Here is a 22,445-nt window from a genome sequence, read left to right on the forward strand (position 1 = left end):
CAGGCCCCAGGGTTACAAACCGGGCCTCACTTCAGCCTTTATTCTCTTTGTCCATCAAATCTTTTGTCCATGATAGTCAGGTTGGGGGCCCCTCCTGGGCAGCCCCCTGAACATTTTACAAAACAGTTCCTGGCCCACCCTGGCATGTCTAGCAGGCCCTAGCCCACTGCATCCCCCTCCCCACGCACACACACACACACACACACACACACAGCATTCATTGCTGTCATTCCACCTCTCCTTAGCCCCTGGCCCAGGGCCAGACCCTCCCTCCAGGGGTGAGACCAGGAGAGGGGGCTCAGCTGTCAGGTGTTGGGGGGCCTTGGCCAACCCCTCCAGCAGCCCTCTGCAGCATGTCCAGGGCCTCCCAGAAGAAATCCTTCTGTGCAGCCATCAAGGGCATCCAGCCCACGACCTCCTTCATCTTTTCCATGCGGTCCTGCAACGTGGGGCAACTGTGGATCTGGCTGAGGTACTGCTCACAGGCCCGGGCCACCGCCCCCCCAGGGTCCTGGGCTGCTCCGGCACCCAGGCTGGGCTCGGGGGTCCCCGCCACCCTGCTGGCTGGTAGGTCCCGGTAGGCGGGATGGTGCTCGATGTCATGGCTGGACAGCACGTAGAGGCACTCCCTGGTAGAACAGAGGGAGCAGGCACACAAAGGGACCTTGGAGGAGAGACAGAGCGGGAGGGGCTGAGTGGGGCCCCAGGAAGGGGTTCCCAGGAAGCCCCAGCTGTTGCGTTCCTCCTGCTCAGACCAGCCCTGAGCCAGCAAGTGAGCTGGCTGGCTGAGCCCCAGGGTTGTGTGAGGTCAGAGCGAGCCAGCAGGGGCAGCTCAGGGAGAGAGCCAGGAGCCATGGTACGTGGCAGGAAAGGGAGGTGGGTGGTGCTCGGACACGGGGTCCCTGGGTCCCTGTGGGAGACCCAGCTACAGTCCTGTGGGCTCTACTGCTCTGGCCCTCCCTGGCTGCCCGCTCCCCGGACCCTGCTCTGACCTTGATGTGGAGCTTAACGAAGGAGGCACTTCCCTTAGGCCAGCCTGGCAGGCGGCCTCCGGCCCCACATCCACAGCCCAGCAGCTCCTTGCTGAAGTCTGAGCCCTGGCTCAGCACCAGGGAGTGGTTGAGGCCACACCACAGGGCGACTGGGCGCTGCGGATAATGTACCTGAGAACACAGGGCACGGTCCCTAAGTGGGGAACACCAAGGCACGGTGGGGTGGGGCCGGGTTGGAGAAGGGTGACAGCTTCCCCTAGGGAAGCTAGCGGAGGGAGGAGGTGGGCCCCAGAGTACCCTCCCCCTCCCCAAGGAGGCCCTCCCTGCCGACTGCAGACGGGCAGCTATCACTCCTCCTTGGTTCTCCTGCAGCTCCAGTCTGACCACAGGGGCGCTAGCATGGCTGTTGGTTCCTCCTCTCGGCTCCCTGGAAACAGGCCTCTTGCCTGAGGCCAGGGCCTGCTTTCTGCTCCCTGGTCTCACCCCCCAGGCCTGCCTTCCAGCCTCGGGGGAGGAAGAGCCTTCCTCCCTGTCCCTGTGCAATTCCAGGTTAGGCCCCTGGAAGGACCTGCCTCCCACTGAGTCCGTCCTTCCTTCCGTCTCTAGCATTTTCCGTCTGTCATATCTTTATCTTTCAAAATGGCCACTCTGTTTTGGAAAAGCATTTCCACCTGATTCCTGCTGCTTCCTACCTCTGTCTTTTAGGCAGTAGGACTGGCTACGTGATCAATCTGAAGTGGACCGCATTCTTGGTCTCACCACAGCCAGTCTCGCCTGAACCCTCTGTGATCTGGCTTCTCTCCCCACTACGCTACGACTTCTCTCCAAAGTCACTGGACCTCCCAGCAGCCAAATCCCAGGGCCTCTCCTGCACGCTTGCTCCTGAGACTGTGAGCGCTTTACTTTTGAAGACATAGATAAGTAATTTCACGACCATTACAGGACAATTATAAAATATTGGCAAGCAAAAATTCATTTAAAAATCACTGGAAGCCCCGCCACCCACCATTAGCATCTTGCTGGATATTCTTCCTCACTGTTGCCTCAGCAAATCTATACATGCAAGTTGTATATTTTTAAACCAAAATGGGATTGTGCTGTGTAAACCATTTCACGAATTTCTTTTTTTTTTTCACTGAAAAGTATGGCATAGCCATCCTTCCATGTCAGGGAGCATATTCCTACACTATCACTGTCACCATTAATCACCCCCTCCTGGGTAAAACTTTCTGTGCCCGTGGCCTGTGAGATGTGGCATTTGAGGGTGTGTCTCTCACTCAGAGATAGCTCTTTCAGTCCCTCCACCCACAATCGTGGTGACCACCCAGCTTTGCCCCTCTGTCTCTACTTTTGTCATTTCAACCTTGTTCCAACTTGGAATCGAGCTAGACATTTCTACTTTAGTGTTTTACTCTCACTACAAAGAAAAAGCCTAAATTCACATTCTCTCCTCAAACCAGCATTCCTCGCCCACTGGCATGTTTACTGGTGATACCGTCTATTGCCAGAGCCACCTTTGTCCTACCCCACTGTCCTCATATCTAGTCAGTTTCCAGAGGCTGTTCATCTTCTTTCACAACACCTCATGTCTCCATTCCTCTCTGTTCCCGCTGCCACTGTACCAGCCCCAGTCCCTTGTCTCAAATGCTGGTGTCATTCAGCAGCCTCCCGGTGGGCCTCTCACTGTGCCCTCTGGCCACGTGACCCGTTCTCCATCATGCAGGGGGTTGTCTTCTCCTGCTCCAGAACCCGCAGTGGCTCTTTCCCAAATCGACACTTCTGTAGGCTCGCAAACACCTATACCACCTCGTAGCTACCGAGTTCCAAAACACACCCTGCTCTAGTCAGGCCGGGCCTTCCACCGTCCCAGGGATGTGCAAGCTTCGTCCCCATCCCCATTACATAGGATGCCTTTCCCTGTACCCACCTGAATCCTATCTAACCCACTAGGCCCTGCTTACATCTCACCTCTTGGAGTTACTTCAGCCCACCCAGGTCTCCCTGCTTCACTAAACTCCTACTGCATTTATAGCACGAGCCACACAGAATGCACCTTGTGGTGCCAACCCCGGGTGAGATACAGTAGCACAGGCATTACAAACTGGTTGGCTTAACATCCTAGGGAGTAGAAAGTGGATTCTACGGAAATTAGAGATGTGGAGAGATCCAGGGGTCAGGGAATTAGAGGAAGGGGGGCAAGATGAGAGTAGCTGGGAAGCAATCTCACCTGTGTGGGTTCCCCTCGGTCCATTTTGTCCCCGGTTCCCAGCTGCCCATATCTGTTATTTCCCTGCATAAAGATTCGGCCAAATTCATCCACCAGGCCAAGGTGATTGTAGCCAAGAGCACAGAATAGGACCTAGGAGGTAAGGTAGAAAGGAGAAGTGGGCCTTCAGTTGTCTCCAGGGGAACTCTGAGCTCCAGAATCTCACAACTGCTAACCTGCCACACCCAGCTGATCGCTTTTGGTCTTGCCCTCTATGTCACCCCTCTCCCTGGGTCCCTTGTCCCTCCCTGATCAATCATCTGATTCCTGCTCCCGCCCCCTCTGGTCTGCCCCACCCCTCCAGGATCCTACCTTGGCAGGCAGTGAGAGCGCAAGCGGCATCTGCTGGTCCGTGGGGTCAAAGGCTTGAAGGGTCCCAAAGAGATCACGATACACCCCTGGGGTATGCACCTCAAAATACACTCCCCCCTGGTCTGGGGGGTTGGGAGCCCTCAGCTCAGCAGCTTTGGGCACCCATTTCCTAGGGATCGGGCCCTACCTGGGATGAAAGATGTAAGATCTGGGGAGTCTCACGCCCACTAGAAATGCTCTACGGGTCCCCCACAGAGCTGGAATAAGGATAAGGGAGGGTTCTGTATCTGGAAGGTCTGTCCAAGGCTGGGGTCTGGAGAAGAAGGGAGGTGGTTCTTACCCGTAATGTAGAGAGTACTGCTCTGGTTGGAAGCCATGCAGGCCACACGCAGGTGAGGGAGGCAACGGGACACCTTCCTCAAGGCCAGCTGAACTGTATAGGAGCGTGGCTGGTCCAGCTGGGTTTCATTCACTACCAAAGAGTAGATCTTTCCTTCCTCTGGGGGAGGGGGCGGGGAGGCAGAAAACCGTGTTGGGGAGGGGACCCGCCAATAACCACATTCACTTCCCAAGAGACTCCCTAAGCCATACAGGATGAGACATCTGCTGCCCTAGAGTGGGGCTGGAAGGAAAAGGGTAGAGATGAAATAAGGGGGCAGTGACCTCAAGTACCCCAGCCTCCAGCCTTCACCACCGAAAATCAACCAGGGGAGCTCTTCAGTGTGAGGGATGAGTGCAGAGAAAACCGAGCAGTTGGATTTGGTGGAATCCAATTTGAGTGTTGGGAAGAATGATGTCTGGGGATTCAGGGCCCTGCCTAGCATTAAGAAGTTCAGAAGGGGGGAATTCCCTGGCGGTCCAAAGCTTCCACTGCAGGGGGCCTGGGTTCGATCCCTGGTTGGGGAACTAAGACCCCACAAGCTGCGTGGTGAGGCCAAAACAAAAAGAAGAAGTCCAGAAGATCTCAGGCTTGGGGGCTTGGGAGTGTGGTCACGTATAGGGAACACAGAAAACAGGGGCAGTCTGGCATATAAAGTACACTGCCTGGCATGGAGGTTGGGGAGATTAGAATTTTAAAAATCAGTGGAGCTCTCTGGCGGTCCAGTGGTTAGGACTCGGAGCTTTCACTGCTGTGGCCCCAGGTTCAATCCCTGGTCTGGGAACTAAGATCCCCTAAGCCGAGAGGCAAGGACAAACAAAACAAAACAAAACAAAAATGTCAGGCATTTACTGATGGGTGGGTTCCAAACCACTTTTTTTTTGCAGCAGGGCCCTTTATTCCTCTGACACATTATGCAGAATCCTAGACTAGGAGACAGACAGACCAAAGCAGCGCTATTTGGTTTGAGACCAGGACGAGGTGGCATGCAGAGGCCAGTGTGAGAGGCCTCCTTCCCCACCCGCTGCCGCGGGTCCTGAAGAAGCTGCAGGAAACAATTTGCAAACCACTGCTCTAAGCCTCACCTGTGAGGAGCAGCAGGGCCCGCTGGGTCTCCTGACCAACCAGCACAATCTGTTTGAAGCTCATGGAGTGGTGGAAGGTCATCCTGAAGACCCGCTGCCCGTTGGACTGCAGGTAGACCTCGACACAGTCACAGGACTGGCTGTGGGTTGTGCCCACCACTTCCGGCTGCTCCCGAGTGGCCAACACGTAGAGGTATTTACGGTAAACTGTGTCACCTCTCGGGTCCGAGGCAAACTGTAGGAAAAGACGAAGGTGTCTGGGATCTCCAGCCTTGCAGTGGGATGAGGCTGGGGCAGCTGGATCCTGGGGTGGGAGATGAGATACTTGGGTCCAGGGCTGGGAAAAGTGAACTTGGTTTCCAGTTCCTGGTATCGGAGGGCGGCTGTCCTGAGGATGCCGCCTCAGGACTGGTGTGGGCCCTGGGTTCCCGGAAAAGAGGTGGGGTCTCAGCTGCCGGGGTCCTGGTACTCACATCCTTGGCTCCGCGACACAACAAAACATAGCGGCAGGCCCGCTTCCACTGGATCTGGCCAAGGGTGGAGGAGACCAGGGCATTTTTGAGGAAGAAGAGGGTCCCCGTGTAGTCAAGAATGAAGATGTGGTCCTTGGTGGGCAAGAAGCGGCGGTAGCCATGGGCCAGCACAGGGGCTACAGTCTTGCTGAGACAGCGGCGGCGGCCCCCAAATGCCTGGAAATACAGGCCCTTCGTGTCTGCAGAAGGGAAGGAGAGGGAGGTTTAAGGGGTCGGGGAGGCACAAGGGAGATGAAACAGAGCGTGGGCAAGCAAGATTTCTCAATGGATGGGTGTTTAGCTCCTCCCCATCCCCAGGCCTGGGGAAAGACCCCTTCCAAAGGGCACGTGGAAAGCTCAGAAGATACCTGAAATTATGCCCCATGTCTGAACTAAAGTTCTCTGCCCCACCTCAGCCCAGGGCTACACACATGCTTCTAAGTGAGCACTTCTTTGGTCCAAACTTGCATCAGAGACATCAAAGGAAATATAAGAATGCATAGAAAAGCAGAAAGAGGTGTGAAAAGGAATGACTGGGAAAGGCCAGTAACCCTTCCACACCCCTAGCTCTGGATCTGCTATCTGCATCTCCCCTCATCTCCGTTGTGTGAGACGAAGTTATTGGATAGGGGCTCCCTGGGAAGGGAGGGGATTAGAGCATATTTCTCAACCTGGGGGTGATTTTTGTCCCTCGGGGACATTGGCTGTCAGAACTGGGGGAGGTGCTACTGGCATCTAGTGGGTAGAGGCCAGGGATGTTGCTAAACATCCTACCATGCAAAGGACAGCACCTGCCCCCTGCAAAGAATTATTTGGCTCAAAGTTTTAATAGTGACAAGGTTGAAAAATCCTGGTTTAGAGGAGGGAAAACTCCAGGTTTTGGGAGAGGAGGATGTCTCAAGGTAAGATTTGGAAGAGCTTGAATATGGTGGGCAACTTGGCAGGGATGCTAGGAATGGGGGCTCTGGGTGACAATGTCTGTCCGAGAGCAGCTCTAGAGACTTGGAGTAAGTCCTTGTTGGAGTATGTTTAAATCTAACAAGTTTCTTCCAGAGAAAGGGGACCTGGAAGGTTGGCTGGGAATACTGAGGTCATCAGGCAACTTTATGGGGCAGGAGGGATCCCAGAATAAGGTAGGACAGAAGCAGAGAGAACTAGAAGTTCCCGGGAAGGTGTACAGTTCAGAATCGCAGCTCTCTTCCAGGGCCGGACCCCAGAACCCTGCTTCCGAAGGCGAGGACTGAGCCGGTGACACATGCGTCTCCACACGCCCTCAGAGTCACACACTTCGTGGAGGTAGTGGCAGGTCTGGCCTAGAGAGACTACATCTCTGACTGGGAGGAATGAGATGATGTGGTCCACCTGTGGGGGCAGGAGGGGGAAAGCAGGGGTCATGGGGGCCCCTCAGCGGCCCCCAGTCCTTTATTCTCGGCACCAACCTGCCCCCCCAAGGACTCACCAGCTCTGGGGGGAACAACTGAACAGATGTAGGTTTTCCTCTCCTCTTCTTCTCTTCACCCCCAGGCTCTGGGCCACATGAAGGGCAGCTCCGCTTCACCTACTCAAGGAGAATTGGGTGCACAGGGGTTCCGTGAGGGTCATGCCTCTTCCTTCTGTTAACTACTTATTAACCACTACCTTGGGGGCTCTGGGCTGTCAAATCCTCCCATCTTTCTCTCTAGGTCTGTGGGTTTACCCTTCCCTGTCTGCCTTGTTCCCTGTCCAACTTCTCCACATAACCCCTCCCCTGATCTCTGGCTGCCATCTTGCTGCCCTTCCCTTGCTTCGCCTCCTGCCCCCTCACCCTGAGCCCCTCCTCCAGTCTGCAGAGCCCGGTGACTTTTTGCAGCTTCCGTCTCTGGCTTCTCCTCACCATTCTGACTGCCTCCTCCCTGCTCCTGCCCTCATCTCTCCGGGCCCCTTGGCCCCTTGTACTCAGCTCCCTGGCCTTTGTCCCTGCTGCTTTTCCCACACCATGGCCCCTGCCTGGGCTTGGGGAACCTCTGGGGCCCCTTTGCCTCCTAGGCCCCACCCCCATGGAGTCTGGGTCAGACAAACCTCTCTGTGACCTCACCACCCAGCCACTGTGACCTATTTCCCCCAACCTTGCCCGGGATTTTCTCTCTTAGCTCCTTGGTTCTAGCCCAGTTCTAGCCACCCAGTGGCTCATGGGATATGCACAGGACAGGAGCAATAAAGTGTGAACTACTGGTAGACGAGGCCTTTACTTTCAGGGAATAGTAGGAGGTTTTTCCACTTGATACCCTTTTAGCACTAAGTGTAGAGAAACACTGGTGAATTCTTCACATCTCGGCAGGCCAGAGCCTCCAGGGGATTTGTAGCTCAAGGATATAAACTCAAAAAAAAAAACAAACAAAAAACAGTATAAACTCAGTTTGACAGGTGAGGGGGCAAGGTGACCCTGCTAATTAGACCATCTATCTCATGAAAGCAGGCATCACATGAAAGTGGGCACAGCTGAGCACAGACTCAGGAAAAACACATCCAAAAGCAGACTGCTTTCCTGGGACAGTAACATGACTGCATGTATGAAGGGCAACCTCTTAAGGTGGAAGAAAGGGATGGATTTACTCTGAAAGCTTAGGTTATCTCCCGGAGTCTAAGCTATTAACTTACTCTTATGGGGGGAGGGGGATGACACGGATGAGAAACAGCAGGAGCTGGGGCTGTGTCTGTCCACGTAGGGGCAGAGGATCTACACCAATCCATCCAAGGAGTAGCTGGCTCTCCCAGGAACTCTGAGGAATCCAGGCCTGGACAACAGCCCTCAGCTGCATCGTATTATAGACTCATCTGTTTTCTGTGTTAGCTAAAAGACGGTCAACCATCCAATCAAACTCCCTTATTCAGAAGGACTAGTAAACAGCTCGTTTGGGACACGTAGGATGGAACTTTAAAAATTCGATAAATGTCTCGGAATGTCAACGTGTGAGATGTGACTTATGGGAAAGAACCTTCAGCTATTTGTGGCTTGGCAACTATTAACCAATGAAGTGGATTATATTAGGTCCTTATGCCACCTAACAGGATACTAAGATCTCTCAGCAGACGGAACAAGTATCTGCAGCTTCCTCTTGTAACTGGGTCCCGTTGATCCACTCCATTTCACCTCGGGAGGCAAAGAATAGGGTACGAACAGAAAAAAGTCCACCGCAAAAGCTGATGCAGGGGGAAGCCTGGCTTCTAGTGCGAGCTGTCAGTAACCCGCTGTTTGCTCTTGACAGCTCATCGACTTCCCTCCGCCTCAGTTTCCTCATCTGTAAAACGGAGGACTTCTTCTAGGTGAGGCGGTCCCTTCTAGACTAACCCCCCAGGTCTGATCATCACAATTCCTGCCCAGGCGCGCTCCTTTGGGCAGGGGTGTAGGCCGGGCGGTATTTTCGAGGCTTTCCCGGTTTCCCTTAACCCTCCCTCGAGGAGTTGAGCTGGGCCTCTCCAGCCCCTGGGAAGCCACCGGTCCGCCCGGACTCCGGAGATTGTCGCGGGGCCTCGGTCTCCGCAGCCAGAATGGCATCCACGGTCCCTTCGGCTGCAACGACCCCCTGTACACTAGCCTCAGGCATCACCTTGCCTCCCGCTCCCCCCATCCCCACGGTCACCCTGGCGCCCTCAAAGCTGGCTCGCTCCCTAACACGTCCAGCTCGCACACACTACTGCAGTCCCTGCACTGCTTTCAGCCAGCCCAGCTTGCCGCACTCACATTCTTTACCTCAACCTCAAAGTTCTAACTCACCCGCCTCCTCCTTAGCGAAGGGACCGACTTCTCGCCCATGGTATTCGTAGGTAGAGCCGTCCCTCAGAGAAGAGGCCGGGCCAGGTTCCCTCCGGAGGGTCTAATTGGCCTTCTTGACCGTCACTCGCCTGTATCTGGCTTGCGATTGGTTTTCGTTGGAAGAGGACCAGGGTCTGCGTTTCTCGGCCTCTAGCCCTTCTAGTGGAGGGCCGACGTCCCCTCCCCCTGGTTGGACCTGATTGGCTCCATCTCCACTCCTGAGATTTGTGATTGGATGCGGCTGCGCGGGGCGGGCCGGCCTGGAGAGTAGGCCGTTGGCGAGCACTCTATTCTAGTCCCCCTCCCTTCTCTCGCCTCACTCCAGTGCCGGAGTCTCCACCCCGCCGGCGGGTTCTGATTAGCCACTTCCGACGAGTCTCGGGATCCCGATTGGTCCGTCGGGTCCCTGAGCCCGCTTCCTCCCCCTGGAAGCGACTACGGCGGCTCCGAGGAGGGGGAGGGGCAAGGAGGGACTGCCGGTCCCGTCAGTCAGGCAGCGGGAGCCGCCGGGAGCGGATGGCGGCGGCGGTAGCGGCCTCTCTCGCCGCCGGGGGTGAGGAGGCGGCGACCACGACCTCTGTTCCAGGGTCTCCGGGTCTGCCCGGGAGCCGCAGTGCAGAGCGGGCCCTAGAGGAGGCCGTGGCCACCGGGACCCTGAACCTGTCTAACCGGCGTTTGAAGCACTTCCCCCGGGGCGCGGCCCGCAGCTACGACCTGTCAGACATCACCCAGGCTGGTGAGTGCACCCGGCTCCGAGCCCGGCCGGGACCCTCATTTGCATAGCCCCGCCCCTCGCTTGTTTCTTCCCGGGCCCTGGAGTCTGGCCCGCCCCATCACCTGGCCGTCGGAGTTCTAGATTCTGCTGATTTGCATAAGTCTGCTCACCCCCTCCCCACTTTAAGAACTACTAGACAATGAGCGCTTTTCTCGTTTGCACGGAACACTCAAGAGTCTCTGGCCGAGCGTCGTGAGCGCCCCCCCTACCCCGCCCCTCTTCTCTTTATTTGCATATCTGCGCACCTGTAGAATGGTCCTGCCCCTCACCTGCTTGGCTCATTTGCGTGACCTCTTCAACCTCAGTTCTGATCGTTCCATAAAGCAGCCCCCACGAGCCCGCCTAATGACTCCTTTCTCTTTCTCCACTTCGTCTCCAACTCTTTCCCCTGTTCCACCAAGATAAGAGCAGCCCCAGGCCCCCCGCTTCCATGCGTTTGCCACTGACAGCCCCAAGTTTCTGTTTCCTTTGCTTGTAGTCCCGCCCCCTAAGGCCGCTGACTCTCCACTCTTCCCCCGGCCAGCCTGTGGGAAAAAAGCAAATATCCCACCTCCCCCAACTCTTTTCTCCGCGAGCTCTTCCTCCTATTATCCCTGACTCCTTTATCTGCGACTCCTCCTCCTTCTTGCGTGTGTGAGGTCACTGTGGAGCCTGTGATCTCACAGAGACCCTAGAATTCCCATTTCAGTTTCTGCTTTCCCCAGGGGGGAGGGACTTGAGGCAGTTGCTGAAAGGAAGGAAATCTTATCTCCCAGCTAGGAGTGCTGGGAAGCTAGAGACGGTCCAACTGTCCTTCCTAGTCCCCCACCCATAGGATTCCTCTAATCATGCTCCCTCCACCCTGGTGTCTGTTGATGGTAGGGTGCAGGGACTCCACTGTGACCAGTGAGTCAGGCCTCAGCTGCTCAGGAGGCAAACTCTGACCTTGGGCTGGCAGCTGGGGGGTGGGGATTGGGAGAGGGGTGGAGGACTGCATTCCCAAAGCCCCACCCCAGCCGAGCCCAGGGTGGGACTTGGGGCTGGATGAGAGTTGCCCCCCTGATGACAGTGCCCTGGGACTGCATTGCCCCCCAGCAGGTGCCTGCTCACCTGCAAACACCCTAGTGGGCACCGACACACACTCTTTCCTCGACTGTTCTGGAGAGAACCAGTTGAAACCACTCCACTTGTCTTGGGTTGCTAGGTAAACTCACTCGCCCACTCTGCGGCCAGTGAGTTCAGGGCACCCGGGAGCCACTGCTGTCCCTCTCAGTCTCCCCGAGCCGCCTAACCCCCCAGCTCCAGATTGACCTCAGCAGCTGTGTGACACTTGCCGTCTGTTCCCTTTCCCCTCCCCCTTGCTTGTTTTTTGACAAAGACCAAATGTTATTCTTTACTTCCTTAGGGCTCTGTCTGTGTGAGTGGACGCCTGGGGAGAACTCCCAAGAACTCCCGGGCCCCCTCCCAGCTCCCACCCCCTCTCCGCCTCCTCCCCCAGCATTCCGGCTCAGGGTGAAGCCCGTTCTCCTGGGAAAGCGGGACAATCCCAGCTTCCTGAGAACCCCTCTCTACCCTGCTCTCCACACAGGAATCCTCAGTCCTTTCAGGGCCCAAGTTCTAGGCCAGGTGGGTCGCTCTCATCCAGAACTCTCTCCTCCGGCCCCTCTCCCCAAGCAGGGTGCCTGTAGCTTGGGGTGGAAAGAGGAAGTGACAGGAACCCAGTCTGTTGCCCATACCCTGCTCTCCACACTTCCTCGCCCTTCAACCCTGACAGACTAAAAACTTCAAGCTCTGCTGACTGAATCATGTGGAACCTCTCCTCCTGCTTCCGCAGCTCTTTCTGAACCAGCGTTTTCCTTGCGCGTGTGCTGTGGCGCAGGTCCCTGATGTCCCTTGGACTCGGTCCCGGGGCCCTGATAGTAGGATGAATCCTGAGGTGGGGGGAAGGGCTGCTCTCACAAAAGAGAAGTGCAGCTCATTCTTTCACAGACCACATCCTGTGCCTCCTGTGCGCTGCTCCTCCAGCCCCGCTCCGCTCCCTTCCGCCCGCTCTGAGCTTCTGCCCCTGCTCCCTGGCTCGCCCCATCGGAACCTGCCCTCCACCCCCCTCATCCACATGCGCGTGCGGCACACACATTTGTGGATGCAGAGAAAGCGGGCAGGTGGGGGGGGGAGGGCGGGAGGACTGCATCTCATCCTCCCACCCTCTCTGGAACTGTCTTCTCCTGTGACAGGTCTTTTTTCTGTGCACGCCAGGGTTGGGAGCAGAGAGGGTTCCTGGGGCGTCAGGCTGTCGTCTGCCCTGGTAAACACAGGGCCCAGAGACAGAACCTGACAGGTTATTTCTACTTCATTTCCTGTCACAAGACTCATTTCCTTGGGGGCTATACCCCAGCTTCCCCTCCCCTCGGCTTTTGCTTGCCCCTCCGTGGAGAGGGCCCTCTAAGAAGCTCCCCCAAGTTCTGTCCCCTGGGACTTCCCCAGCAGGCCCTGGGCCCCTCGCAGTACCGGCTGCGCAGAGGGAGCACAAAGCCGGGCTTGTAGCCATCTAAGCAGTGAGGGCCTCCAGCCAGGCAGGAGCCCCGTGCCGGGCTCCTCGCGCTGGTCTAGCAAGTCACTGGTTGAGAGAAAAGGATGGTAGTAGACTCTCCCGTCCTTTCCACCCTCTCCACTCCTCGCCCGTGCCCAAGACTCGAGGTAGAGGAGCTGGTCTGAAGTCCGGGTCGGCGAGAGAGGAAGTAGAAGCAGGAAGGAGGCCAGCTCTGAAGAAGGTGTGCCTGGGGCTCCACCTCCCGCCTCCGGCTTGGTCCACTTGCCTTTCCCTCCAGGTCCTTGGCAATCTGTAACTTCATAGTCCCTTGGGCCTGGCTTGCTGATCCCAGGGGCTGGTGAAAAACTGGTGGCCAGTGTCAGGTCTCTAGAGCCAGGCTATAATAACCCTTGGTGGAAAATAGGTAGAGGTTGGGAGACAGGGCGCCTAGGAGGGATGAGCTTTCTCGGTCGTGTCCCCCAGGGGTTGTTCATATTCTTACCTTGAACCTCCCAGCCCATCACCTTGCTGGTTCCTTTGGAGCACCAGCCTTCTCCTATGACCTTTGCCTTCCACCTCTCCAGGCATCACAGAACAACAGGAACCACAAGAGTTATAGAATCTAGCCACTCTTACAGAATAGCCCTGCATTTGTGTGTTTGAAGATGGTGTTCATGGCTCGCCCCCCTCCCCCAAGTCTAGGCTTCTCCAGCCCAGTGACCCCAAGGCCTTTGCCTTCCCTTTGCCGCTCTGGCTATGCTTGGAATGGGCTCCAGGTTACGGAAGGCTTTCTTCTCGCTCTAGAGGGTCCAGGTTTATAGGTCTAATTCCGTGGCTCTGGGGAAGTTCAAGGTCTTCCTGTCCAGGGCTGTGTCTTTGCAAGCTCTCTCCTGACACTTGCTTCCCCTAGACCTGTCCCGGAACCGGTTCCCCGAGGTGCCAGAGGCAGCGGGCCAGCTGGTGTCCCTGGAGGGTCTGAGCCTCTACCACAATTGTCTGAGGTGCCTGAACCCAGCCTTGGGGAATCTCACAGCTCTCACCTACCTCAACCTCAGGTAGGGAGGCAGGGCCACCGGAGGGTAGGGGGTGGTCCTTCTCGGCCCCAAGTACCAGTGAACGGCACCCTGAGTGACCCTCCCGGTGACCCTGAAAGGACAGCGACGCTGGGAGGCCATGCCTGGAGGGTGAGCCCACTGCCCTCCTCCCTCCCACAGCCGAAACCAGCTGTCATCGCTGCCGCCCTACATCTGCCAGCTGCCCCTGCGAGTGCTCATTGTCAGCAACAACAAACTGGGGGCCCTACCTCCCGACATCAGCGCCCTGGCAAGCCTGCGACAGCTCGTGAGGATGGGGAGCAGGGTGACAAGAGGGACCGATGAGCCAGGCACTAGGGGCCTTTGGGGGGCGGGGGAGGGCAGGGAAAGGAGGGATGCGCCCTAGGGGAAAAGCCGAGACTAAAGCAGGCGGCCAGGTCCAGGAGGTAGTTTCTGATGCTCCGGGTCTGTGGCTCCTTCCCTACCTCTTTCCTCGTTCTAGGACGCGAGCAGCAATGAGTTGCAGTCTCTCCCCGCGGAGCTGTGCGGCCTCCCTTCCCTGCGGGATCTCAGTGTGCGGAGGAACCAGCTCAGCACCCTGCCTGACGGTGAGGAGGAGGAAGAAGTGGAGGTGGGGGGGGGGTGTCGACCTTGGAGGAGTCACAGACAGGGAGTCTTCAGGGAAAGATAATGCCTTAGTTGCCCAGGGTCTTGCAATGTATGAGACACACTGTACATTATTTTCTTTGCTCTTGACCAGCAACCCTCTGAGGCTGGCAAGGCATGGGTTATTAGCTGTACTTGACAAATGTGGGGAAAGGTACAGGAAGGGGAGTGGTGAGTGCATCGGCACCCTGTAGAATTTCACGGTCAAGAGGAGCCCTCAAGGTCACCCAGTGTCACCACTTAGCGCCCACGAAGCTCTCAAAACCTGAGTCAGGTGAGGTCCTGTGCTGCCTCCCCAGAGATTCTGAACCAGTGAGCTGGAGCTCAGGCAACCCCATTTTAATGAGCTAATTGTGATGTACCCGACACTTGATAGCCTTTGCTCCAAAGCAGGCACACCTTCCTTTATTCAGCCAGCATTGTTGTGTGTGTGGGTTTCCTGTGTTTTAGGTGGGGACCAGGTAGATGTGAGTGATGTCACTCTGATCTGGGGCCAACTCTTAAGATTTAATGGCTTAATGGGGAGAGACAAGCAGAGGGAGGCACTAGAACAGGAAACTTAGCGCCGCAGGGGCTAAAGGGAGCCGTGTGGCTCTGCGCAGGGACCTGGGGGAGCCCTCAGTCAGCCCAGAGGTGCAGCAGGAGCTGACCTTTGAAGGAGAGTTCTCCATCCTTCTGCAACCCAGGCAGAAGCAACCCTGTGTGTAAAACACGGAGGTCCAGCACAGACGTGGTTAGAAAGGCAAGCCAGGGCTAGGTGGGAAGGCTGGGGCCATGCTACCCATGGTTTTGAAGAACAAGAGAGGGGAGTCAGGTGGCCATCCATTTTCTCTAGGCTCCCCCCAACTCCTTCTTTCCTTCTAAGACAGTAGGGGTACAAATAAGCATTTGATCAGGGCTCTCTCTGGGCCATAAAAGCGACCCCAGCAAAATGCCCTGGGGGCCCAGAGGAAGGAGCAATAAATTCCAACCTAGTGTTTAGAAAGATTTCATAGAAGAAAGGACCCTTGAGCTGAACCTTGAAAGGTGCATGGACAGAAAAATGGGGTTCTCCTACCTGAGCAGACAGCATGTGGAGAGGCCCAGAGCAAAGGGGGTGGAGGGTTGTCTGATACGGTGTGAGGGTGGGCAGCGAGGTGCGAGACATGGGCGGAGCCAGATCATGAACTCCTTAACCAGGGAACGGTGCTTGACCAGAGAGCAGTGATTTTTTCTTTTTTTTTTTCTTTTTCCCACACATGAACATTTATTAAACATTTTGAGTATCATACACAATTTGCTTCTTTTACTTAGCAATTTTTGGCATTTTCCTGTCAGTACTTCATTCTTTTTAACTGCTGTAGATGTTACATTTTATAGACATATTGGTTAGTTATTTCTTATTAATCAACATTTGGGCTGTTTCCAAGTTTGAAAAAAAAAGTTGCAACAGATACTCTTGGGTCCATATCTTTGTTCAGGATTAATTTCTAGAAGTGGAAGTTCTGGGTCCAAACCCAGAATATTTTGAATTTTAATTGATGTTGCTAACTTACACTCTAAAAAAGGTTGTACCAATTTATAAGGCAGAAAATGCTATGTTTTTTGGATACTTAATCTAAATCTTTGCTAACGTGTTGGGTAAAACATGTTTTAATTTTCATTTTTTAATTCTGTGAAGTTTAGTTTCTGACTTGCTAATTTTTGGTTTCTAGCAATATTCATTCTCAATTTATTACCTCTTGGAATTTTTAATTTTAGCCATTATGCTTGATTTTAGATTATTCTTTTTTGTAAAGAGCAGCCAGTTCTTGTTCTATCATTGGAACACCCCACGCGATCTCACTGAAGATCAGAAACAAAGTTTTTTAAGGCCTCAGACCTTCTCCTTTAACCACCGAAATGGTAGTCTTGTACCTGCCTCTTTACTATCCCTGAGGAATATCCTGGATTTTTCAACTTCTTGACTCCTGGTCTGAGTGAAGAGAATTTTTGTCAGAAGTGTCATATAAAGTAATTCACAGTCCCTCTTTTGATCTAATTTTAATAACTGAATGCTAGCTCTTCTGTTTATAATCCATTTCTGACCTTGGACCCATCTGCCTAGCTCCTAGCTCTATAGGCTCTGGTTTCAACTCATGCTGCCAGGGCACTCTCCCACTTTGGGCTGTCTTGGTAGATATTCCGCCCTAGGCAAGTGCTGGTCACCTATTCTTGACTCTTGATGGGAATTCAGGAAGTTACAGCAAGAAATGTTTCACAAATGGTATCTGATACAGTCTAGTTAAGATTAATGGGGAATAAAAGTACTTTGCTTAGAAATAATTATCCATAGATCTAAAGTCAACAAAAGTCTCTACAACAAAAAATACATAATTTCTTCGAGGGGGAGGAGGAGTCTTGAAATAGATCAGAAAACACTTTCACATTAATTGTTCTTTTCATATACTTCAAATTTGTACTTAATGCCTTTCTCCTCCTGGACATCAGAAGGAACACCTGGATATTCTGGGATAAGTTTATATTTTTCCAAATCAATTTCTGGAAAAAATGTGTCACTTTCAAATTCCTGCATGATCCTTGTCACAAACAGTCTAAGATGGCCTGGCTTGTTCATGGCTTCCTTATAAACAGAACTGCCTCCCACTATCCAGACCACGTCCACTTTATTTGTTAATTCTGGTTGCTCAATAAGTTTTAAGGCTTCATCCAGACTTCTGGCAAGAAAATGAGCTCCCTGTGGAGGTTCCTTGAGTTCTCTACTGAGAACTATATTAATTCTGTCCTTTAAAGGTCGATTCTTCTCTGGAATGGAGAACCATGTTTTCCTACCCATAATCACCGAATTCTGTTTACCTTCTACTGAAGAGGTTGTGGTCATTCTTTGGAAATACCTGTATTCATTCCTGAGCGGGGGCCAGGGCAGGTCCCCGTTCTTGCCAATGCCCATGTTCTGGGACACAGCGACGATGCAGTTTAGCGGACGAACCATGATAGCGGCAGAAAACACTTCTGAGCTAGCATGTCACACTGACAACGGGGATTACCTGCCAGCTTGGCGTGAATTTTTCAGAGCAGTGATTTTTATTCTTATCCTGTGTCCCGGGGCACCACTAATCCATCTGTGCCTCTCTGAGAAGTGGAGAAGGGTACCCTCTCCAGTGGGTGGGCCAGGGCTTGGCTAGTGGAGCGCTGTACGGTCGCAGCCCCCTCTCCCCGTGCCTTTGTGCAGGGTGCAGCCCGCTCACCCACAGCAGCCCCGGCTGCAGATCCTGGAAGGCTTTTGAGCAACGCGGTGGCACAGTTTGGTTTGGGCCCTGTGATGGACACTTGAGAAGGAGGAAGCGGCGGCGGTGGGGTGGGAGGAGAAGACGAGGGAAGCATGTGGGGTGGGCAGCAGCTGAAGTTGGTCTGAGCGGGAAGAGGAGCAGGGAGGTGGTTCCTGGGGAGCGCCCTCAGCCAACCAGGGCAGAGGCGGCGGCCCCAGGGGTGACCCACCAGCCAGAGCAGGGGGCAGCGGAAGTGAGCACAAGGCCCCGCCCCGGGGCATGCTTCTAACTCTTCCCTCACCCACCCCCAGAGCTGGGAGACCTTCCTCTTGTCCGCCTGGATTTCTCCTGTAACCGTGTCTCCCGCATCCCGGTCTCCTTCTGCCGCCTCAGGCACCTGCAGGTCATTTTGCTGGACAGCAACCCCCTGCAAAGCCCGCCTGCCCAGGTGAGGACGGGCCCGAGAATGGGCAGGAGTTGGGGGCATAGGTCCCTTTGGTAGCCAAGCAGGATCTGGGAGGCCCCCCTCTCTTCCCCTAACTACCCCCCATGCGCCTCCACACCTAGATCTGCCTGAAGGGGAAACTTCACATCTTCAAGTATTTGTCAACAGAGGCTGGGCGGCGCGAGGGGTCTGCACTGGGGGACCTGGCCCCTTCCCGCCCCCCGAGTTTCAGCCCCTGGTAAGTTCCAAGTGGGAAGGAAGGAAGCCCCTGGATACTTAAACCCCTTCCTAGCACCAGGGACCCCATGGTTTCCGGAGGGCGGCTGACGGGGTTGCTGCCCAGAATGGGGCTGACCAGCTCTCCCTGGCTGGCCCCAGCCCCGCTGAGGACTTGTTTCCGGGACGTCGGTATGACGGAGGGCTGGACTCAGGCTTCCACAGCGTTGACAGTGGCAGCAAGAGGTGGTCTGGAAATGAGGTAAGGGCCTCCTTTCCAAGGATCATGGGGGATCTCAGGCCCAGGGGAGAACCTGTGAGCCGGGGCCCTTCGCCCGCTACCTCTTCCTTCGCTCGCCCAAGTATCTTGCGGGGAACGTCTGGCTCAGCAGCAGAGCCCGAGGCCCTGAACCCCATGGGCCCCGCGACTCCAGAGAGGCTGTCTCCTATCTGCATTTCTGCATTTACAGTCAACAGATGAATTTTCCGAGTTGTCGTTCCGGATCTCAGAGCTGGCCCGGGAGCCTCGGGGACCCAGGGAGCGGAGGGAGGATGGCTCTGGTGTGTAGTGGGGTCACGGGCTAGGGGCCAGGGGGGCATGGACGAGGGCCTAAGCGCCCCCATTGGCTCGCTGATGCGCACTGCTCTCTCCAGCTGACGGAGACCCTGAGCAGGTTGACTTCATCGACAGCCACGTCCCTGGGGAGGACGAAGAGCGAGGTGCTGGCGAGGTGAGGGGAGCCCGCGTCGCCTGTCCATCTACCATGAGAGAGCTGGAGGAGGGGAGCCAGTGCAGGCTCGGGGAACCCCCTCAGCCCCTCTGCTGTTCTTTCTTCAGGAGCAGCGGCCACCAGAATCGAGCCCTGTGGCAGGGGATGGGGAGAGGGCACCAAGCAGCAGGTACCCGAAGCCACCTGAGGCGGCGCCTCCTCCCTGTACTCCATCGGGCCGCCCTCTGCCCTCTCCTCCGGCCCCGCTCCACCTGTCATCCTGCCTCTGCCCCGCAGGCGGGAGGAGCCGTCAGGGGAGGAGAGGCGGCGCCCAGACACCTTGCAGCTGTGGCAGGAGCGCGAGCGGCGGCAGCAGCAGCAGCAGCAGAGTGGCGTGTGGGGTTCCCCAAGGAAGGACAGGTGTGGGCGTGGGAGCAGCTGCCCTGGCGGTGAGGCCTCCTGAGCTTCCCTGCCTCTCGGGGTTGGCGGAGCCCCGCCTGGCACTGCTGACCCCACACCTTCATTTTCTAGTTTTCCGAAGCTGGGGGTCAGGGCTCCTGGCGGGGGTGCTGCCGCCTCGTCCGCTCAGGCCGCCTACAAGTATGTGTCCTCCTGGACTCCGCCTCCCTCGGTCCCCGCCCTGCGCCCCCTTCCCCTGAGCATCCCCCCGATTCCCCTTCTGTCTCTCTGCAGCGGCACGCCCAAGTCCAGTGCCACCCAGCTGGGAGCTCCGGGGGGGCAGGATGCTCCCACCCCCGCCTCCGCCGCCCAGGAGCCCCTTCCTACGGCGGGACCAGGTGGGACGGCGGCGCTGGGAGGAGGGTGCGGGCCTGTGTAGGTGGTGGGGGGGGCTTGAGACCTGGTGGCCTGAGGGAGGAGTAGGACACTGAGGGATGCTTCTCCTGCCCCCGGCCCCGGCCCCCAGCGAGCGCACCTGCTGCCCGGCCGCTCAGCTCCATTCAGAGACCAAACAGCTTCCTCTTCCGTTCTTCCTCTCAGAGCAGCTCAGGTGGGTCTTCCCTCCTCCCCAGTACTAACCCGGTGCTAATCCAGCACTAACCCCGGCGCTGGGGCTGTCCCTTCGGGCCTGGGAGTTCTCTGGTCAGTTGTCCCATTGTGTTGAAAATCCCACAAGCGCAGAGGCAGGCGATGTGGGTGCCAGACCCTGCGACCCGGCTACAAAGTCGATGGTGCGTAGTGGAGGCGGCCCCACACCCTCCTCTGTCTCCAGGCCCTTCCTCACCGGACTCTGTCTTGAGACCTCGGCGATCCCCCCAGCTTCTGGACGAAAAGGAGGTGATGGCTCAGCTGCGCCAGGTATGAGAGGTGGGATCTGCGTGGGTGGAGCCTGGGCTCCGCATGGCGCCTGGAGGTTCCCCGCTTCCCTCAACAGCCTCTTTGCCTACCCTGGTACCTCCCCTGGAGACCCTGACTTCTCCCCCTCCTTCCCCTGCCTCCCAGGTGCTTGAGTCCCAGCTGCAGCGGCCCCTGCCCGAGGACCTGGCAGAGGCTCTAGCCAGCGGGGTCATCCTCTGTCAGCTGGCCAACCAGCTGCGGCCCCGCTCCGTGCCCTTCATTCACGTGCCCTCACCTGCTGTGGTCAGTTGGGGCCCAGGCAGGAAGTAGGGGTTGGGATGGGGACTCCTGGGGCCTCCCCCTTACTCTCTTTTTCCTTTCTTACCCACCCCCAGCCAAAACTCAGTGCCCTCAAGTCTCGGAAGAATGTGGAGAGTTTCTTAGAAGCTTGTCGAAAAATGGGGGTTCCTGAGGTATGGGGGTGTGTCCTCAGGGGCCCAGGGCTGGTCTCTCCTACAAAGGGTGCGGTGTCCTGGGCTCAGCGGGGCGGCCTGCCTGGATGGCAGGGTTCCATTCACGGGGGGTGTCTGCTCCTCAGCAGGAAGCACATCCGCCAGCCCCTGTCCCGCATGTCTCCCCTGCATGCCTCCCTTCCCTGCACTCTGCATGTTGGCGTGGCTCTGGCCCTGGCACGTGAGGGCAGGGGGTGGGAAGGATTGCCTTGCTGTTGCTGCTGCTGACGTCTTTTGTCCTTTGTCCTTGTCCATCTGTCCTACTCTCCCTTCCCAGGCTGACCTGTGCTCGCCCTCAGATCTCCTCCAGGGCACTGCCCAGGGGCTGTGGACCACCCTGGAGGCTGTGAAGCGGGCGGGGGGCAGGTCCCCCCCGCCCCTCTGGCCCCCCTCTGGTCTGGGAGGCTTCATCCTCTTCTACGTGGTCCTCATGCTGCTGCTCTGTGTCGTCTACACTCGGCTCCTGGGTTCCTAGGACCTGAAGTCACCCTTACCCCTACCCCCTTGCCCTACTTCTATTTATAAGACTCCTGTGCAAACCCCCTTCCCCACCGGTGGTGCCTTCAGCCCCTACCAAAGACACTAGTGAACCCCCCTCCCCTCATAAACACTGACCTCAGAGGCCCCACTCTGGTGCCCCCAGACCCTGGGCCCCCAGCCTCTGGCCACCCTCCTGTAGCCCCTCCCCTCTCAGTGCTGATGGTGCCTTTTAAGTCCTCTCCCTGCCCTGCCCTCTGCTTCCCTAGAGGGTAGGTCTTAACCTTCCTCCTTGCACCATCCCCCCCCGCCAGCTGCTATAGGGGGCTAAATTATCTATATTTTGTAGAGAGAACTCTATATTTGTAGGGGATGCAGGGGCCCAGGCTGGGTCTCCGTCTCTTGTATAAATTGTACAGACCGTGGCTGCCTGTGTGTGTGTGTGTGTGTATGTGTGTGTGTGTGTGTTTGCGTCTGCTCCTGCTGTGCCGGGGGCCCATCCCCGGCCGTGTCCCCTGGGCTCTATGTGCCAGCTTGCCTACTCCAACATTTCCCTCTGGAAATGGCAGGTCTGTCCTTTCGTCTGAGTCGCGGCCCCCTGTGTCATCTCCCTTCTGTTATCCTCTGGCAGCTTCCTTGCATCTCATTTGTCCCCAAGCCACGTCCAGGGTGCCCTTGACCTTTGCCTGCTACATCCTGTCAGCTCCCTTTGCCCAGGCTCCTTTAGGGTGGTCTCCCACCCTACAGCTGAAAGGAGGAGGTGACAAGGGGAACTTAATCTGGGCCCCTCCCCCTAGGAGTCCCTGTGCCAGCCCCACCACATCCTGGAAGAGGAGGGGGCCCCGGGAAGGGGCCTCCCCTACATCGCTGCTGTCATCCATGCACTGCTGGAACGGCCTTAGGGGTTGAGGTCAGGGTGCAGGGGCCCGACCCGGCGGGAACCCCAGGAACAGAGAAGACAGCCACGCCTGGGCTCTGCTCTCTAGCGAGGACTGGTGAGGGCGGCCTCGGGCCTGGCCCTGTGCCTCGGGCACCTGTCTGCCCGGGAGCTTGGAAGCAGGCTGGCCCAGCAAGGCGCGAGGCCGCCTCTGGGCGTGGTCGAGGGTCTGGGATGGGAGACTGGGGGTTGGGTATTGTGTCACGTGCAATAAACGGAAGCCGGAAGCCCTCTAGGTTGCCCCTCAGGGGGCTATGTGTGTGTGTGTGTCTGCGAACGAG

General features: G+C 56.5%; 3 protein-coding genes across 10 annotated transcripts; 1 reads left to right on the forward strand and 2 right to left on the reverse strand.

The window, feature by feature from the left end:
* Positions 1-25: 25 nt before the first annotated feature.
* On the reverse strand, positions 26-11,492 carry FBXO24 (F-box protein 24). 6 transcript variants are annotated; one of them, XM_082430726.1, is made up of 11 exons: positions 9,301-9,427; positions 8,184-8,824; positions 7,006-7,104; positions 6,725-6,908; positions 5,508-5,746; positions 5,035-5,269; positions 3,911-4,069; positions 3,571-3,692; positions 3,220-3,351; positions 993-1,163; positions 26-664 (listed from the first exon to the last, which is right to left on the reverse strand). In XM_082430726.1, the coding sequence occupies exons 2-11, from the start codon at positions 8,274-8,276 to the stop codon at positions 299-301; spliced, it is 1,800 nt and encodes a 599-aa protein (XP_082286852.1). In that variant the 5' UTR covers positions 8,277-8,824; positions 9,301-9,427; the 3' UTR covers positions 26-298. The 6 variants fall into 6 exon arrangements, with proteins under 6 accessions (XP_082286852.1, XP_082286855.1, XP_082286853.1 ...); XM_082430729.1 differs by lacking the exons at positions 8,184-8,824; positions 9,301-9,427 and adding an exon at positions 10,384-11,492; XM_082430727.1 differs by lacking the exon at positions 8,184-8,824 and having other exon boundaries at positions 9,301-9,431.
* LRCH4 (leucine rich repeats and calponin homology domain containing 4) lies at positions 9,856-22,399 on the forward strand (the record flags this gene model as incomplete). Of its 3 annotated transcripts, none has more annotated exons than XM_082430724.1 (18): positions 9,856-10,075; positions 13,534-13,678; positions 13,838-13,964; positions 14,160-14,265; positions 17,883-18,019; positions 18,139-18,254; positions 18,395-18,494; positions 18,703-18,793; positions 18,887-18,963; positions 19,071-19,132; positions 19,240-19,362; positions 19,474-19,542; positions 19,636-19,739; positions 19,868-19,951; positions 20,174-20,259; positions 20,404-20,541; positions 20,634-20,711; positions 22,025-22,399. In XM_082430724.1, 18 exons carry the CDS (start codon positions 9,856-9,858, stop codon positions 22,127-22,129), a joined length of 1,968 nt encoding a protein of 655 aa, XP_082286850.1. In that variant the 3' UTR covers positions 22,130-22,399. The 3 variants fall into 3 exon arrangements, with proteins under 3 accessions (XP_082286850.1, XP_082286848.1, XP_082286849.1); XM_082430722.1 differs by lacking the exon at positions 22,025-22,399 and adding an exon at positions 21,028-21,652; XM_082430723.1 differs by lacking the exons at positions 19,868-19,951; positions 22,025-22,399 and adding an exon at positions 21,028-21,652.
* LOC309645529 (dihydrofolate reductase) lies at positions 14,306-17,658 on the reverse strand. Its single transcript, XM_082430760.1, has one exon. It carries the CDS (start codon positions 17,292-17,294, stop codon positions 16,731-16,733), a length of 564 nt encoding a protein of 187 aa, XP_082286886.1. The 5' UTR covers positions 17,295-17,658; the 3' UTR covers positions 14,306-16,730.
* Positions 22,400-22,445: the final 46 nt, after the last annotated feature.

The sequence above is a fragment of the Balaenoptera physalus genome, assembly GCF_965194825.1.
Source record: "Balaenoptera physalus genome assembly, chromosome: 16".
NCBI classification, from domain to species: Eukaryota; Metazoa; Chordata; class Mammalia; order Artiodactyla; family Balaenopteridae; genus Balaenoptera; species Balaenoptera physalus.

Coding starts and splice junctions, on each gene's coding strand:
- LOC309645529 (XM_082430760.1), bottom strand. CDS start 17,294: ATGGTTCGTCCGCTAAACTGCATCGTCGCTGTGTCCCAGAACATGGGC.
- FBXO24 (XM_082430726.1), bottom strand. CDS start 8,276: ATGGATTGGTGTAGATCCTCTGCCCCTACGTGGACAGACACAGCCCCA. Junction 5,270..5,507: donor TGTGTCGCGGAGCCAAGGAT/GTGAGTACCAGG, acceptor CTTTTCCTACAG/TTTGCCTCGGACCCGAGAGG. Junction 3,352..3,570: donor CGCTCTCACTGCCTGCCAAG/GTAGGATCCTGG, acceptor CTTACCTCCTAG/GTCCTATTCTGTGCTCTTGG.